Source organism: Silene latifolia, chromosome 3 (assembly GCF_048544455.1).
Source record: "Silene latifolia isolate original U9 population chromosome 3, ASM4854445v1, whole genome shotgun sequence".
NCBI classification, from domain to species: Eukaryota; Viridiplantae; Streptophyta; class Magnoliopsida; order Caryophyllales; family Caryophyllaceae; genus Silene; species Silene latifolia.
Window position 1 is genome coordinate 2,175,507 of NC_133528.1, and position 19,587 is coordinate 2,195,093.

Consider the following 19,587-nt stretch of genomic DNA (forward strand, 5'->3'; position numbering starts at 1 on the left):
TATATGCTCAAAAACAAAAAAAAATTGGAGGTAATACCTCCGATGTATGTTCATTTTTCTCTTTATAATCCTACCCAACTTAAATCTGGACTTTTACCTAAATGTATACACGGTATATCATAAACTAGTATAGTACAAATTAATGTGAAAAATGTACCAAAAAAAACAAATTAATGTGAAAACATAACATAGTAGTACACTAGTACTTTCATAACACATTGGTAACAATTAACAAGTCCCAAACTTCCAACTATACCAACCACCACCATATCTCCCTTCAAACGGCTTATAGGCTTCAGACGTGTTTTATATGACTCTTTTTATAAAAATAGTCACATTTTTAGGGTCGGATATGACCATTTCTAAATGGTACTTCCTACCCTTCATTTTGATTTCCCATTTACTTTTTTCACAGTCTCCAAGACGATACTTTTACCATATTTTACTATACCTATACATTATTTGTTTTTATTAAAAATATAATTTCGTAAAAGATTTTTTTGACAACAAATGTAGTTATGTAAAAATATGTTGCAAAATAGGTCAATATTTTAAAACGTTTAACCCTCAAAAAGTAAATGGGAACATCAAAGTAAAGGGGAGGATGATCGCATAAAAGCCGTTTGAAACCTTCAGACGGAATATACCGTCAAAAATGAGAATTAGTGATGACCAACAACAAGAAGGCTAGGTCCCTCAAGTCCTCACATATACACATAATATAAACCAAAGTACATTATAGTAAATAACAAACTATCATAATCCACAACATTCATTTCTTATAAGTAGGGATATCATATTTGTGCAAAATAACAAAATCAAAAACCATAACAAAATAATAATAAAATAAAATATATGAAAAGGACTACTTAAACTCTCACAACTACTCACATCTTAACGAATTTATTACCATATGAAGTCACCTTCACCTTGACCGGACCCATTGCCTTAGCCATTTCCCTTAACAAGAACTTCTGTATTTTCCCGGTCGATGTTTTCGGTAGCTCCGCCTCGAAAACCACCGTCTTTGGGACCATATAATGTGCCATCCTCTCCCTACAATATTCCATTATCTCCTTCTCACTCACACCAGTCGTATTATTACTGTTACTGTTACTGTTATTGTTATTATTGTTACAGTCGATATTATTATTTGGTATTTTTAAACTTAAGAAGGCACATGGCGACTCGCCCCAAAAGTCGTCAGGACGTGCCACCACGGCCGCCTCATTGACGGCCGGGTGGGTGTATAACACTGACTCGACCTCCACACTACTTATATTTTCGCCACCACTTATTATTATGTCCTTAAGCCTGTCTTTAATTTCTAGGTACCCATCTTGATGTATGACACCAACGTCACCGGTCCGAAACCATCCGGACCGGGTCATTGACTTGGATGTACCTTCTTGATCTTTAAAGTACCCTAACATTAAACTCGACCCTCTTAGCACCACTTCCCCTAGGGTCAACCCGTCTCTTTTTACGGGTTGACCCGTGATGGGATCCAACACGTCCATTTCGGTCATCCCTAAGGACCCTACCCCTTGCCGAGCCTTCAACTCAGCTCGGTTCTTAGGTGGTAGGGAATCCCACTTAGATTTCCATTCAGACTGAACAGTCAACCCTCCAGTCTCAGTCAAACCATACCCATGACTAACCACAAACCCTAACGCCTCGGTCCTAAACAGGACCGAGGCAGGAGGTGGAGCACCAGCAGTCAATATATTAACCGGTTTTTTCAACGGCTCTGCACTAGGCAAATTCGCCAACATGTTGAGCACTACAGGTGCCCCACACATATGGGACACCTGGTGCTCATCAATAGCCTTGTACACGGTAGGGGCATCAAATTTTCTTAAACAAACGTTTGTGGCCCCTACCGCGGCCATTCCCCACGTGAGACTCCACCCGTTCGCATGAAACATCGGTAACGTCCATAAGTAAACCGGATTCTTAGGAACCGACCAACACATAACCGTATCAAGGGCTAAACCGTAATATCCTCTATGACTCATCACCACTCCTTTAGGGTTACTACTTGTCCCTGACGTGTAATTTAGTGCAAGTGGGTCCCACTCGCTCTTCGGTCGGACCCACTCGTACCTCGGATCTCCACCTTCCACTAATTGACTATACTCACCTTGCACCATACTCCCATTATTATTATTATTATTATTATTATTATTATTATATGGGAAATGAGATAGCGTCATCTGGTGATACAGATCATCGTTATTATCGTTAATAACGATGATCTGTGGACAAGGGGTGGAGAGAGGGAACAAGGCCAGTGCCTGGAGGAGGACAGGGAGAAGGAGGTGATCAACGAAGACCAACTTTGACTCGCTGTGACTAAGAAGCACAGCGAGTGCACGATGGTCAAGACGGGTATTAAGATTATTAACGATGGCGCCGGCCATCGGAACAGCGAATTGGAGCTCGTACATTGCCGGGATATTAGGGGACAAGACGGAGACAACATGACCTGGTTTAATCCCTAAGGATGAGATTGATGACGCAGCTTGGATACATCGACGGTGGGTTTGTTCCCACGTGTAAGGTGGTGATTGGTTGTTGTGTAGGAGAAGAGAAGGTGTGTCGGCGTAGGCGATTGCGGCTCGTTCTAGGAAGTGGATTGGTGTTAGAGGGGTTGAGTTTGGTTGAAATGGTAATAGTAGTTCCATTTTTGGAAAGGTTGTTAAAAGTGGTTTTTTTTTAGTGAAAAAAAGTTGAGGTTTGGAGAATTGTAGTGAAGAATTGAAGATTATTGTGAGATGGAATGTTGTTATATATTTACTTATATATATGTCCTTGGAATAATTAGATTTGATTAAGTATAAACGGGTTATTTGGGTTCGGTTTGGATCAGGTTGTTTTAGGTTAAACTAGATCGGTCACTTTAGTCCATTTGTTCGATCTAATTCATTCGACATTTTTACCGTTCATTTTCTGAAGGTTTAAAACCAAAATTGGCTAGTGTGAATGGTAAAGGTTTTCATCTCTTAAACAAGTGGTCGATAGGAATACTCTTGGTCAACACGAAAATAAAATAAAATTCTAAAGGTCAAATTTGCAAATATTTTGACCACGAAAAGTCAAAACCTCGCAAAATATAAAATGAGTAAATTAAAATTAACTCCTTTTTAAAATTCAGTTGCTTAAAATTACACCCTTTATATACTTTTTTTTAAAAAAAATTATTCCCTTAAGATGCATTTTTATTAAAAATTCCTTCAAAACTCTAATTTAGGTGACTTATTACCTATGTTTATGAACTTATTCCGTTTGTAACATAGCCAATTTTTACTTTAAAAGGTATAACAATGGAGAATAAGTTCAAAAACATACTCCACAAATCATCTAAATTAGAGTTTTGAAGCAATTGTTAACAAAAGCGTATCTTAAGGAAATAATTTTAGAAAAAAAATTGTATAAGGGAGTAATTTAAAAAAAATAGATTTTAAAAGAGAGTTATTTTTAATTTATTTATATAAAATGTTGAAAGATGAAGGTAACATTTTTGAATTTGTTATTTCTATCAAATTTTTTTTTTTTTTTTTAAAAAAGTCGTGTATAAATGAAGAAAAATAAGAAATATCGTCTCAAAAACCAGATGGCGATAAGTTAGAAATCAGATGGAATATTATGGCAGTGTTCAGTATTTTGAATGTTATTTATTACATCGGTTGTTTAGGTGGGGAGGGTGGTCATATTAATCACGTACAAATAATAATTTTGATTGCAGCAATTCATTTCATACAGTGCAGCTACAGTAATGAGAATTTGTGCCTTGGTAAATTATCCGAAAAATGATTAAATACTTACTTAAAAGTGAAAAGAAATTGGTACGGAGTAATTTAGATTTAGATTTCCATCGCTATTTAATTTTGGAATGTCTAATTTATTTATTTATCTTTCTATTTTAAAAAAGGTCTGTATATTAATAGCGAAGATTAATAATTGACTGAACAGAGGGAGCAATGTGGTTAATTGAATCATAGGTATTCCCTAAAGATGTGGATGTGCATGAAATTTGGTGCATGCAATTCAAATGTCTAAAGATAAAGAACATAAAAAATTTCTCATTTAGAAGCTTGCATGATAAGCATGATAAATCCTAAACCAAAGCTTATAAAAGTCTTAATGTTAGTTGGTCTTTTTTTAGAGGAATCATTTTGGTCTTTTAAAAAAAAAAAGATTTTGAGATCATTTTACAGTTAAATATAACAATTTTTGGAAAATAAGTTATCATAAGCTGTAAAACTAGCTGGACCATTGTGATTACTGTTCCGGGTGTAATTCCAGAGCAGATATTCGTTACCACTCGTAGCTTGTAGAATGTCGTCTTTGGTTGAATCCTTCTTTCCTTAATTGTTCCTCTCGGCCTCTCCTGCAACAATGAACGAACTGAGGGCTTGGCTTTGTGCCAAGCGTACTCACTCCGACGCTCAAGTCGATAAACTTAAGGGATAAGTTGTTACTTGGTGAATGTATATTGTAGAGAGATAAGGAAGATAATACTGGATGAATAGTGTTTCTTAGGTTAAGTTCGGATCCTTTCCTCAATGAAGGTTGAGGAGTATTTATAGACTTTCACCTTTTGTCACGTAGTGGCCAAGTGGCTAGCGGTGGAAAGATCGATCTACCCCTCCGAGGGACCTATGGCGGCGGCAGCAGCCCCGTTGACTCACCGCCGGGGGTCTTGGATATGAGTACGCGGGTATGTGTCCCTACCGGCATGTTGCCATGCCGAGACCAGCCGACAGTCCGAAGGGTCAGACGGCTAGGTCGCCTAAGTCGTTGACTTGCTGTGGATATCTTTGACCTTGCTCAATATGTTGACTTGGTCAGCGGTGCAGAATATGCCACATCAATTACATTTGACATAAAGTGACTGGCTTCAAAATCCTGTCTTTTTAGAAGATGAAAACAAGATATAATTTCTGCTAAATTTCATATTTTAGTGATTTATGTTGATCGATCATCAGGATAAGGATCTTAGTTATATCGAAAAAATAAGATATAATTTCTGCTAAATTTCATATTTTAGTGTAAAATTATTATTTATGTAAAATTATCATATTTTAGCGTAAAATTATTTACTTCAAAATCCGTCGTTGTTGATCATATTATGATATATAGTCGTAGTAGACTCGTAGTTGCATGATCTACTTTCTCACTTTGAGCTGTCTTTAAGTTGTAAGAGTGCATGCCTTATTAATGAGGGCACGAGGTTGCATCTTGCATGAACTATGTTCAATCCACCCGTTATGTCAATATCGTCCTCATTTATTACTCTTTTGGTACGGTTAATTATTGTCCTTTATTTTTAGCAAAAAAAAAAAAACTAAAAAAAGAAGAAGGGGTTAATAACTAGTAAATAATAAGTGGATTAAATTAAATGTGAATGATCAAATTATTCATAAATTCATTATTAAAATAGAAGGGTCAACAATTAACTAAAATGCCCAAAAATAAAATAAGACAATGGTCAGGACAGAGGATTGGAGGAAGTACAATCTTTTTCTACTTTAGTACAACAATCAATTTGTAAGATAAATTTTAATTTTTCAATGAAAATATATACGTGAAAAAAATAAATTTGTAAAAATATTGTTCTAATGGACTAATAACTAACTAGTTTAGATCCCGCGCAATAAATGCGCGGTATTTATAGACTTTTTATTTTTATATTACATAATCATGCTAAACTAACAGTTCATTAATTTTTAATATTTCACGTTATTATATTTTGAGGAAAAAAAATTAAACTTTAAAATTATTCAAGAAAATTAAGTAAAATTGAACTGTAAAATAATAGTGGTATCTCATTAATTGTTTATTTTTCTCGTTATTATATTTTGTTTCGAGAAAAAAAAACTAAAATTGAAAATTAATTCAAGAGGATTGAGTAATGTGTTGAAATACATTTTTTTTAAAATTATTTTTTATACCAGAACGCTAATGATTCCAATTTATAGACTCTCTCAACATTTTTTTTGTTGTGAAAGTAATCAAAATCAGTTATAGGTTTCTTTATAGTTTATACATAGTATGCGTCAAGTCATTATCAAATAAAAATATCAATAAAAAATTGTAATAGTTTATAGTCTTATATTATTTATACTTTAATTAAAATATAATAGTTTAGTGTTTAATGAAAATTATATAATTTGATGAAAAGATTAATTTTTTGGAAAAGGAATTATATAATGAAATACATTAAAATTATTAATTCCCTTATTTAGTGAATACAATTAAATTATCAATAGTTTTCTTATTTAAAAAGATGTTTTTTGGAGGGAAAATTTGTGAGTTCACCTATTTATTTAGTAAATAGGGGATTATAGGTAAAATGAGAAGTTTGGAAATTGGAAGGTCGATAGTATTACTCTTTTCACTATTGTACACAGAATTTCGATGAATATATATATTTTGCTTTAGATTACGACCAATAAAATTGTGTTTGAATCCTTTTTATATATAACTATATTAATATAAAATCGTCTGACCCAAAAAACGTCGATAGAGCGCGACATAAATGAGAATTGAGAAACACTCCATCATTTGTGTTTGAAGTAACTGTAGCAGTAGCCCACTGTTTGACTATAAAATGTATTGGGGCAGCTTAGATTTATGGCTATAGTCCTTGTCATCCATTATTTTTAAGTTGTCAATGGCCCATAATATCATAATTCATTGCTCAATAAGTTTTTAGACGATCTCAAATAAGATGGACTATATGTCACCATTTTTTTTTAATAAAATGTAATAATTTAGTGACAAAATATTATAGCTAAATTTATTACTTTTCACCCTAAAAATGATGTAACGTTTTATCAAAAAATAGTAACATTTTATCGTAAACTGGCTACATTTGGTCTGTCTTATTTTAAACGGGAAATAGCTCATATGAAATAAGAATTTGCGTTCATTGCTACCTTTCTGCTCGAGTCTCTCAGTTTTTGTGATCTGTTAATGGACCTGAACAAAGGTACATCCTCGATTAACATAAGTTCAAACCCCATCAGTATTAAAATCGCCTTTTACCTTCCTTTACGCCCAAAAAAATACCACTCATCTAAAATAACACTTGTTAAATCGGAGCATAAGTGTACAAATAAGATAATTATGGTGCATAACGGCCTTATAATAGCTTATACCATTTATATACCATTTTCTTTACATTAAGAAACATTTGTTATCTTCATAATAATATGAACATTAGTTATTCACCTTCTGTAAAAAAAAATAATAAAAAAAAAATGAATATATGATATATCCTCAAGTAAAGATGAAAACGAACCTTAAGGGCATCAAGTAAAATTTTCATATAATAATCTATAATCAAACTAAACCGAACCGAACCAAAGCGAACAGAACTAGCTGGTATTATTTTCTTGGGCAACTTAATAATTCAATGCTTATTCTACTAATTAAAATGGTCATATGTTTAATCTAGACAATACTTTGATCAAACGACTCTTTTGGCGAATCCTTTCATAAAAATGACTATTTTGGTAAACACAAATTCTTGTTTTATACGGCCATATTAGCCTTAAATAAAAAAACAGGTCACATAAATCAATGAGACAAAACGCAATATACGTGTAAGGATTGACAAACTCTTATCTCATCTGCTTATATTGGATAATATTCAATACATTTTACTCTTAAAACAGATATGACCGTTTTTAAGAAGATTACTAGTTTGGCAAAGACCTAAAAGTAAGCTTAAAAAGGTATTGAATAGAATTGTTGATATTTTGATAATAAGCATTGAATAATAGCTTTGAATGAAGCCGTTAGTTGTTGGATTTATATAGGTCAAGAGTGTATAGTAATTGCCATTTGCACGGTTCTAGTATTAAAATGTAGTACTAAAATCCATAACAATTGAAAAAGGGTCCATCAATCTTCAATCACCATTAAAGGCATAGTAATGTCTATACGAAGTTAGTTAGAGTTGTTTATGGATAATAATAACTTGTGACTCGATATTTAACGGGTTTGAATAAACATACGAAAATATATAATTCAACATGTCATATTAAAAGAGCGGATATGGACATCGTAGAAACCTGATAAGTTGTCCAATGAACTATATTCGTGTTTAAATTAATTTTATTTATCAAATTGTATAATCTTTCCTACTCCCTCGAAAGTTGAAATCCCGCTCTCATTTTTCTCAAACAATTATTTTGTTATAAGATTGTTTTATACAAAAGTTGTGTAAAACTAATCGATGTACTACAAACAACAATTAGTAGACTATACAAACTGAAGGAAATGTAGATTCATATACATATTAACATACTCATATATGTCTAAATTAATTTGTCATAAAATTAAAACGGATTTTATGCATGCAAACAAATAATATAATAGAAGAGAAATCATGTCCTTACATTGTTGATTTCGGATTTAAGGGCACAAAAGAGATCACCTTTCTCTTTTGATCTTGAGCTTTTCCTTATGGATGAACAAGATCTAAGTACAAGATCTCTCCCTAAGCTTTATACCCAAGGCTTCTCTTAATTTTAATTAATATTACAAATACTAGTATAATATTAATCAAGTAGAAAATTGAACCAAAAAATTTATAAAACACTTATATATTTCGGTTTTATGGAGGGAAAAATAGAGAGCTTTTTATCTCTCTAGAATACTAATTTTGGATGAATGAATAAGAATCATCTCACTAACACATTTTAGTGTAATTAGGTAAAAATATAAGAAAAACAATGATGGGTTTTGTTCTTCTCAAAACCGTGTAAGAGGAGGGCTTTTTGGAGAGCCAATGCATGGAAAAATTGTTCTTCACAATGAACAATAGGCTTGCATGGCTAGACTTGCTTTTCAATCATTATGTTTACCACTAAATAAAAACAATTAATTAGCTTAACACTCCTCCAATTTTTCGGCACTTTACATAATATGGATTCCATATTATTTTTGTCAATTGTCAATATGTCACATGTCATATGTGACATAAATTTGTTATGTATTTTTAACATATTAAAAATCAACGTATTAATAAAAAATACGTCACATACAAAAATCGACTTAGTAATTTCATAATTACTTGTGCCAAAATATTTTTACCATTTATAAATCACAACAGATTGTATTTATAACAATTCATTCAAATTTAATTGTTACATTAAACAATTTATTTCATCCGAGTAATTATACAATTTAATTACTCAGACCGTATCTCATTTAATCACATTTCAATTTGATACGTAAATTTTACTTCCAAAATCGTCCGTCAATTTTCAAGTAATTTAATTAACTCGCAACATTATACGATTAATTAAATAATCAATTAAGAGTGTTGCCCTATAGGTATGACCTAGGGGTCAACTGATCACCACCGTCGCACGACAAGAATGTCAAACTCTAGTCAGCCAATCATTACCGATATATGTTGACCAGTTGACAGTAACAAAATTACTTCCCAATTGTATTCTTTATAATGAGATTTAAACATGTGATCATCATGATCAACAGTCGTGATCGCATTATTGTCGGAGGACACATTTTCCAACAATCTCCCACTTGTCCTCGACAAGTGTGCGTCACCAATTCTCTTGTCCTATTACTATCTCCCACTCAATGCAAGGTGTCTTTCAGGTCGTACTTGCAAGTGATCATATCGAGTGGTTTCCTCGATCCGGAGAATAACCGATTGACCTGGACTTATCTATCGTAGATACTTTCCGAGCATGGCCACGCATTTCCAGTTCATTACTCCTCGAGTGGCCCTGAGATATTGTTTTAACCCTGACAAGGGGATGGACAATTCCTATCGCACTCATTCCCTTCGACTAGCCACAACCATCATAACCCAAAATATGCCCATTTGATCCCATTTACGAAGGTCGTAGTAACACAAATCAAAGTTAATCTGAAACTGAGCCATCTTAGGTGAATAGTCTTTAGTCAAAAGAATCGACTCATTTGAATACTATAGCAGCTCTCGCCACGACCAGGCTATATAAATTTGCCAGAACTCTATAAGCGGTCATAAGGCCCGACAAAGTGTTCCTAACAATCGCCTTTATGTGATCGACTAGTCATCTCACATGACTGTATGGCACTTGAACTTGCCATCAATCGCATCACACTCTAGTCACTTCGAGATGTCACCTCATACAAGTGACTATGGGCGAATACAATGCTAATCCGCGTTCACTTTAACGGGGTTCAATTGTCATTACAACCCGTTTGGATGTAACAAAGTATAATATAAGAGTTTTAAAGTAAAACTCGAACGACAAATGCGATTATCACATATGAATAGTCAATGCCTGATTACTATTTCATATTCTATAATCTAATTTGATCTTGTACGTAGTTTGTTCATTTCAACTCAATTGAAATGACATGAATCATCATGTTTAGCCTTTGAGAAGGCTTTGGTTAGTAGGTTTTATCAACTTCTTGTACCTTACTCAACCTTACTACATACTCGTTTTCCTTTGTAATGTATACATTTGCATTACAAAACTTTCTGAGTACGTGTCGAGATCTAATCAAGACATAGGCCCTCTAGCCTTAGAATAGCTCCCACTGTTCACAAAGTGTGCGGGACTCATCATTCTTGCACATCTCATGATTGCAAGTGTACTCAATTTCCGTTATAAATATCTCTCATTGTTCTTTATTGCCTAGAACGATTCTAGAAAATCTACTTCTTAATTATCATAGCCACAATGGTATCTTAACCATCCTAATGTGTTTTGATTATGGTTTTGTCGGAAACCATGCGCAATCTCAATTGTCAATTGTCACTTGTGTAACACCCTTTACACAAAATTGCATCATAAACACTTTGCTTTACTTCCTTAATGCTTCTGCAAGCACTTAAGGGTAATATTTATAGCTTACTTGGTAAAGATTACTTAAATTCGATTTTTGAAAACAACTCATCATGCTCAAAGCATATGAAGTGTTATACATCATTTCCTTTTAATTGATTCGGCAGTGAAGTAAATGAAACCAATCAAATATGTTCAATTTAATTGAACTGGTCATGAATCTTATCAAAATAAGACTTCTTATTGACGCTAATATCACGTGGATTTATCTTCATAAATCCGTATATTAAAGATGTATTATAATACTCCAAAAGTCTTAAATCATTCGCAATGATCAATATGTCATCCACATATAAGACTAATTAAAACTTCCGTAACTCCCACTAAACTCCATGTGTAAACACAACTTCTCGACTTATCGAGGAATGTTTTACCACATGATCAAAATGTTGATTCTAACTCATTGATGTCCTACTTAAGACTCTCTCTTAAGTTTTACATTATCTTAGGATTGCAAGAATCTACTAAACTCAAGACATGTATTGAATACATTCCTTCTATTGAAGAAGTGGGTTTTAGATTCACTCGCTATGTATTTCATAACCTCATGATGAAACACAATCCCTAAGAAGATCCAAATAGACTTAATCATTTCAATTAGTTCAAAACCCTTTGCAACCAATCTTGCTTTGAAATATCTCTTTATTAGTGCAAAACCCTTTGTCACTAATCAAGCCCTTTTGTTTCGGATTTTCATGGCTCTAAGCCTTGTATTGAGTTGTGACTTAAACACTCTTATGTAAGTCATATGTTCATTACTTTCTAGAAGTAATCAACTTGAATCAACCAATTTCTTTTGTAAGTTATAAGCTCTTTACTTTCTTAAAAGTAGCATGAATTCATCATCTTTAACAAGTGACGAATTTAACCTCCTAGGTTTTAAAGAAACAACGTCTTACACAAAACGTTTCATGTAGCCAAGAAAGACCAGTTTCTTGCGACATAACATTCTTTGTGGCTCTTGTATAATTTTCTCCCACTCTGTCTTCTAGAAATAAACTTGTATTTCAGAAAGACAGCTTCACGAGCCACAAACCCGGTGTACTCGTGATTATGGAAAAGGAAAAATGAGCATTTGTTTCTTGTGAAAACTTACAAACATGGTACTTTTACCATTTCATATCTCATATGATTCGATTTAGTGGAAAAATAATTTAGACAAAAATGATAAAATCCCCAAAAGGATCAAGTAACTCAAAGTAACTTGATTGAAATCCAAACCATATCGAATAGCGTTTGATTTCTTATCTAATCACACATTATTCCATAATGCATGCTAAGAGAGATTAACTTGTGATACTATATCACATTTCCTTTGGCTTATATCAAAGTCTTCACTTTGATAATCCCATCACGACTTAAATCGTGATTCCTTGAACTCTTTGAAATTCTTCAAAGATTTCTCTATTTACCTTATTAAGTGAACATATTAGCGTCAACTTAAATCGTTGGTAAAAGAAAATGATCAACCTATTTTGGATCGATGATTTACAAACTCGATCTCCTTTTCAACCAAAAGGCACGAGACATCTTGCTTTGAATACAAGATACGCATACACCATTAACAATCTAATGGTTTCAAGAGTACTCGATAACTCTTTGCGTTCATCATTCCAAAATTTAAGTTTTAATCTTAGGTTACCAATTTGAATCTTACATCATCTACATGATATATCATTCTAGTTTGGTTTAGAATATAATCACCTTGATAATGGGCTAGCCATACATCAAATCGTGGTGTATAGGGTCACAAAAGTGAAAACCTCTTTTGTATCTTAACAAGTTTATATTCTTATTTAGAGTTTATGCACTTAATAGTCATAATTAAGTACAACTTTAAATCCAAAAACTAGATTGAGTACACAATTACTCTATCTCTCGACATCATTGTTGCTAGTCGTCATATTCTAATCATCCTATGTATCAAACATAATGATGAAAACCACCACCGGTTTCTAATATTGACGAAGTAGTACTAGCAAAATTTATGTTTAATCATATAAACATTTAACGAAGAAGGTCCCATTAGATGTCCCACAACTAACTTGTTGATTCTTCAATAATTTGGGGTAGTTTCCTTTCTAGTGTCCAACATTTTAGACAATGGAAACTTTATCGGTCGGAATTGATAGGTTTAGTATCGTTATTCTCAACAACTTTACCTTTAACATTACCTTGTATCAATTCCATTATAATCTTTACTTCTTGAACCTCATTCTCATCTTAACGGTTTAAGAGAATGCTTCCACTCATTTCAATGAGTCTTTGCTTTGAGAAGCAAAATTGAATTCATGAAGATCACTCTTCATTTGTTCGTTTTAGTCTTAAAACTTTCATTGAAGTGGTTGCGTTATTTTGGTCAATTACGAATTCTGAAAATCTAATCACCAAAACAATTTATCGCTTCAAGGTACTTAATTCAATTAAGTATATGAATAATAATCCATTGTAAGTAGATGTGTTAGTCAAGAATCAAAAACCTGTTTGATAATGAATAACTTTAATCTATACTCTTTACAAGAGATCCTTAGCAATGGTTCATATGAGGTTTTAGAAGCAAATTCAAATTTGTCTTTAGTTACGATATTTTAATGGAGGTTTGAATCAAAATCGAAATGATATCGTATATAAATTGTGGTAAAGAAATAGAACAATAATAACGGAATAGAGGAAAACTTAACACTTATCGTTTTATTAATACTTGGAAAAACAAGTATAGCATTTACATAGTGACCTCTACCCAACTATGATAAATGATTCCAAGATCCAAATTCATATTAACTTGGGCACGGTGGGGCCGATACACCCCTTATCAATATAACTCGGTGGATTAACTCTTTAATCGATTCTACTTTTAGAACTCTTGGTCGATAATATTATATTAACAATTATCTTTAGCCCAAAACACATCGACAAGGGCACGGTGGGGCCGATACATCCCTTATCAAATACTTTTGTTGAGTTCAATCCAAATTTCGAATAAATGTGTCCATGATCCAAACCCACGTTAACTTGGGCACGGTGTGGCCGATACATCCCTTATCAACATGAATTCGGTGGATTAACATTCATCACCCACTTCCCCTACGTAACAAGGTTTGTACCCCGGTGGGGCCGAGCGCACTCCCTCGCGAAATAGGTTTTCATGGTTTCTACTATTTGGTAAGGCTATGTCTCAATTGATTGTTTTAGCGAGAGGTCATGTCAATTTATTATCTATCACGTTTTAAGTGAACTAAAGCGGTGAACTACGATAATTCTAATTGACACGGTCGATAAACTCGATAAAATAAGGATGCATGTTTTAGTTATGGCGATTTAGCGATGCATGTGACATAAAATAAAATGCAAGCATAAAGATAAATAAATCCTAGTATGGCCTTTCCTAAAATAGAAAAACTATTTAACTATTACATATTCGGAAACCAACTCCATTGGTCCCTTGAACTTCGGTTGTGGCACGCATCTCGAGGTAACACCGTCTTTATGTATCGCCATTCTTGAAGAAATCCGTCTTTGGGAACTCCGGAATGAATAAAATTACATAATAAAATACATAATTTCCTATTATACATTTGTAACTAAAATAAAATAAATCTATTAAATTACAAAACGGTGATACGAGATCACATTAAAAATTACAACCGAATCGATATTCCCATACATTTCGGGAAATACCAATTAAATCTAAGGCCATACTAAGTAAAATTACATAATTCAAAAATTACATAAATTAAAATTATGACAATCATAAAGAAAATGCAGCATTATAATATGTATGAACATGCTCAATTTTATGCTAAATCGCCTTTAATTAGCCAATATCGTATATTACTCGGTTTTTACGGATTTGCGTGATTTCAACATTTTTATAATCACAAAAATACATAAACTCATATTTATGCATAAGTTAATTACCCTAACCTCTTAGGACTCAAAATTTAGTCTTCACTAATAATTTGACCATAATTAACCCATATTTACAAAAATGTTCATAAATGGACCAAAATTACAAAAATAAGCTATTAAACTTCAAATAAATCATAATATTTCAAATAAATTCAAAATTTGAAATTTAAACTCATGAACATTCTGGAAAATTACCATGACACTCATAATGTTCAAAATCTTAGGTTAAAAATTTCGAAATTTTCCCGGAAAAACAATGTTGCGGTTTATTCCACTAATAGATCAAAATCGGTATCAAGAGCCACGGTTGTTTGCATGCAAATCGGTTAAAAGTTTTTCCGAGTTATAAGAATAACATATAAAACTTGTAAAATTTGTGTTATTATGATATATCACGAAATTAATTCATGCATGTTAATATTTCTGGTCCTAAAATGTTTTAGGATATTTTGGTTAATTTTACGGATTTTTATTGTTCATATTATACAATAATGACATTTAAATATGATTTAATGAGTAAAAATGTCATTTTCGGTCTAAAATTAGCTATACTTCGAATTTTCCATTGATTTTTGGATATGTTGTCACATATATTATTTTGAGATAACCTGTAAAGTTTCAAAAATTTTGGACTTGTTATGCTCGAAAAATTGATTTTTCATTATTAAATTCGGATTTAGGTGAAAAATAGGTTAATATGAGATAAATTTCGAATCTGGTCATAGAAAATTAATATGTTGTCACATGCAATTTTACAAGATGTGTGTAAAATAATTGGCTATAAAGAAGTCTTTTTGCATGATTTATGGATTTTTGAAGAAAAATAGCATAAATAGTAACATTATTAGTGAAAAATTAATAAAACATAATCTATGACTTAGGAAAAACGTCTAATGTTGTTTTTTATTATCTTTTTCAGATATAAAATTGAAAATTTAATGAATATAATTTTTCCATGTTTTTATGATTATTTTATTAAAAAATCGATAAACCGCAACATTGTTTTTCCGGGAAAATTTCGAATTTGTTTTTTTTTAACCTAAGATTTTGAACATTATGAGTGTCATGGTATTTTTCCAGTATGTTCATGAGTTTAAATTTCAAATTTCAAATTTATTTGAATTTTTGTGATTTATTTGAAGTTTATAGCTTATTTTTGTAATTTTTGGTCTATTTATGAACAATTTTATAAAATATGGGTTAATTATGGTCAAATTATTAGTGAAGACTAAATTTTGAGTCCTAAGAGGTTAGGGTAATTAACTCATGCATAAATATGAGTTTATGTATTTTTGTGATTATAAAATGTTGAAATCACGCAAATCCGTAAAAACCGAGTAATATACGATATTGGCTAATTAAAGGCGATTTAGCATAAAATTGGGCATGTTCATACATATTATAATGCTGCATTTTTCCATTTTTTTTTCTTTATGATTGTCATAATTTTAATTTATGTAATTTTGAATTATGTAATTTTACTTAGTATGGCCTTAGTTTTAATTGGTATTTCCCGAAATGTATGGGAATATCGATTCGGTTGTAATTTATTGTGATCTCGTATCACCGTTTTGTAATTTAATAGATTTATTTTATTTTAGTTACAAATGTATAATAGGAAATTATGTAATTTATTATATAATTTTATTCATTCCGGAGTTCCCAAAGACGGATTTCTTCAAGAATGGCGATACATAAAGACGGTGTTACCTCGAGATGCGTGCCACAACCGAAGTTCAAGGGACCAATGGAGTTGGTTTCCGAATATGTAATAGTTAAATAGTTTTTCTATTTTAGGAAAGGCCATACTAGGATTTATTTATCTTTATGCTTGCATTTTATTTTATGTCACATGCATCGCTAAATCGCCATAACTAAAACATGCATCCTTATTTTATCGAGTTTATCGACCGTGTCAATTAAAATTATCGTAGTTCACCGCTTTAGTTCACTTAAAACGTGATAGATAATAAATTGACATGACCTCTCGCTAAAATAAACAATTGAGACATAGCCTTACCAAATAGTAGAAACCATGAAAACCTATTTCGCGAGGGAGTGCACTCGGCCCTACCGGGGTACAAACCTTGTTACGTAGGGGAAGTGGGTGATGAGTGTTAATCCACCGAATTCATGTTGATGAGGGTTTCATCGGCCATACCGTGCCCAAGTTGATGTGGATTTGGATCATGGACACATTTATTCGAAATTTGGATTGAGCTCAACGGAAGTATTCGCGACCGTAGTTGCATGTGTTCCGGGCTATAGATAAATATTAGAGTAATTTTATCGGCCAAGAGTTCTAAAAGTAGAATCGATTAAAACGTTAATCCACTGAGTTATATTGATAAGGGTTTCATCGGCCATACCGTGCCCAAGTTAATATGAATTTGGGTCTTGGAATCATTTATCATAGTTGGGTAGAGGTCACTATGTAAATGCTATACTTGTTTACAAGTATTAATAAAACGATAAATGTTAAGTTTTCCACTATTCCATTGTTATTATTGTTCTATTTCTTTACCACAATTCATATACGATATCATTTCGTTTTTGATTCAAATCTCCATTAAAATATCGTAACTAAAGACAAATTTGAATTTGCTTCTAAAACCTCACATGAACCATTGCTAAGGATCTCTTGTAAAGAGTATAGATTAAAGTTATTCATTATCAAACAGGTTTTTGATACTTGACTAACACATCTACTTACAATGGATTATTATTCATATACTTAATTGAATTAAGTACCTTGAAGCGATAAATTATTTTGGTAATTAGTTTTGTTAGAATTCGTAATTGACCAAAATAACGCAACCACTTCAATGAAAGTTTTAAGACTAAAACGATTAAATTGAAGAGTAATCTTCATAAGATTCAACTTTGCTTATCTAAGTAAAGACTCATTGAAATGAGTGGGAGCATTCTCTTAAACCGTTAAGATGAGAATGAGGTTCAAGAAGTAAAGATTATAATGGAATTGATACAAGGTAATGTTGAAAGTAAAGTTGTTGAGAATAGCAATACTAAACCTATCAATCCCGACCGATAAAGTTTCCATTGTCTTAAATGTTGGACACTAGAAAGGAAACTACCCCAAATTATTGAAGAATCAACAAGTTAGTTGTGGGACATCTAATGGGACCTTCTTCTTTAAATGTTTATTTGATTAAACATAAAATTTTGCTAGTACTACTTCGTCAATATTAGAAACCAATGGAGGTTTTCATCATTGTACTTGATACATAGGATGATTAGAATATGACGACTAGCAACAATAATGTCGAGAGATAGAGTAATTGTGTACTCAATCTAGTTTTTGGATTTAAAGTTGTACTTAATTATGACTATTAAGTGCATAAACTCTAAATAAGAATATAAACTTGTTAAGATACAAAAAAGGGTTTTCACTTTTGTGACCCTATACACCACGATTTGATGTATGGCTAGCCTATTATCAAGGTGATTATATTCTAAAACAAACTAGAATGATATATCATATAAATGATGTAAGATTCAAATTGGTAACCCAAGATTAAACCTTAAATTTTGGAATGATGAACGTAAAGAGTTATCGAGTACTCTTGAAACCATTAGATTGTTAATGGTATATGCGTATCTTGTATTCAAAGCAAGATGTCTCGTGCCTTTTGGTTGAAAAGGAGATCGAGGTTGTAAATCATTGATCCAAAATAGGTTGATCATTCTCTTTTATCAACGATTTAAGTTGACGCTAAAGTGTTAACTTAATAAGGTAAATAGAAAAATCTTTAAAGAAGTTTAAAGAGTTAAAGAAATCACGATTTAGTCGTGATGGGATTATCAAAGTGAAGACTTTGATATAAGCCAATGGAAATGTGATCTAATATCACAAGTTAATCTCTCGTAGCACGCATTATGAAATAATGTGTGATTGGATAAGAAATCAAACGCTATTCGATATGGTTTGAACTTCAATCAAGTTACTTTGAGTTACTTGATCCTTTTGGGATTTTATCATTTTTGTCTAAATTATTTTTCCACTAAATCGAATCATATGAGATATGAAATGGTAAGGGTACCATGGTTGTAAGTTTTCACAAGAAACAAATGCTCATTTTTCCCTTGCAATTATCACGAGCACGACGGGTTTGCGGCTCATGAAGCTGTCTTTCTAAAATACAAGTTTATTTCTAGAAGACAGAGTGGGAGAAAATTATTTAAGAGCCACAAAGAATGTTATGTCGCAAGAAACTGGTCTTTCTTGGCTACATAAGACGTTTTTTAAGATGTTGTTTCTTTAAAACCTAGGAGGTCAAAATTCGTCACTTGTTGAAAATGATGAATTCATGCTACTTTTAAGAAAGTAAAGAGCTTATAACTTACAAAGAAATTGTTTGATTCAAGTTGATTACTTCTGGAAAGTAATAAACATATGACTTACATGAGAGTGTTTAAGTCACAACTCAATATAAGGCTTAGAGCCATGAAAATCCGAAATAAAAGGCTTGATTAGTGACAAAGGGTTTTGCACTAATAAAGAGATATTTCATAGCAAGATTAGTTGCAAAGGGTTTTGCACTAATTGAAATGCTTAAGTCTATTTGGATCTTCTTAGGGATTGTGTTTCATTATAAGGTTATGAAATACACAGCAAGTGAATCTAAAACCCACTTCTTCAATTAGAAGGAATGTATTCAATACATGTCTTGAGTTTTGTAGATTCTTGCAATCCTAAGATTATGTGAAACTTAAGAGAGAATCTTAAGTAGGACATCAATGAGTTGGAGTCAACATTTTGATCATGTGATAA

General features: G+C 32.2%; 1 protein-coding gene across 1 annotated transcript; it reads right to left on the reverse strand.

Moving 5' to 3' along the window:
• Window positions 1-759: 759 nt before the first annotated feature.
• On the reverse strand, window positions 760-2,791 carry LOC141646702 (2-methylpropanoate--CoA ligase CCL4-like). The gene has a single exon (XM_074454606.1). It carries the CDS (start codon window positions 2,685-2,687, stop codon window positions 888-890), a length of 1,800 nt encoding a protein of 599 aa, XP_074310707.1. The 5' UTR covers window positions 2,688-2,791; the 3' UTR covers window positions 760-887.
• Between the last annotated feature and the right edge of the window lie 16,796 nt (window positions 2,792-19,587).

Coding starts and splice junctions, on each gene's coding strand:
- LOC141646702 (XM_074454606.1), bottom strand. CDS start 2,687: ATGGAACTACTATTACCATTTCAACCAAACTCAACCCCTCTAACACCA.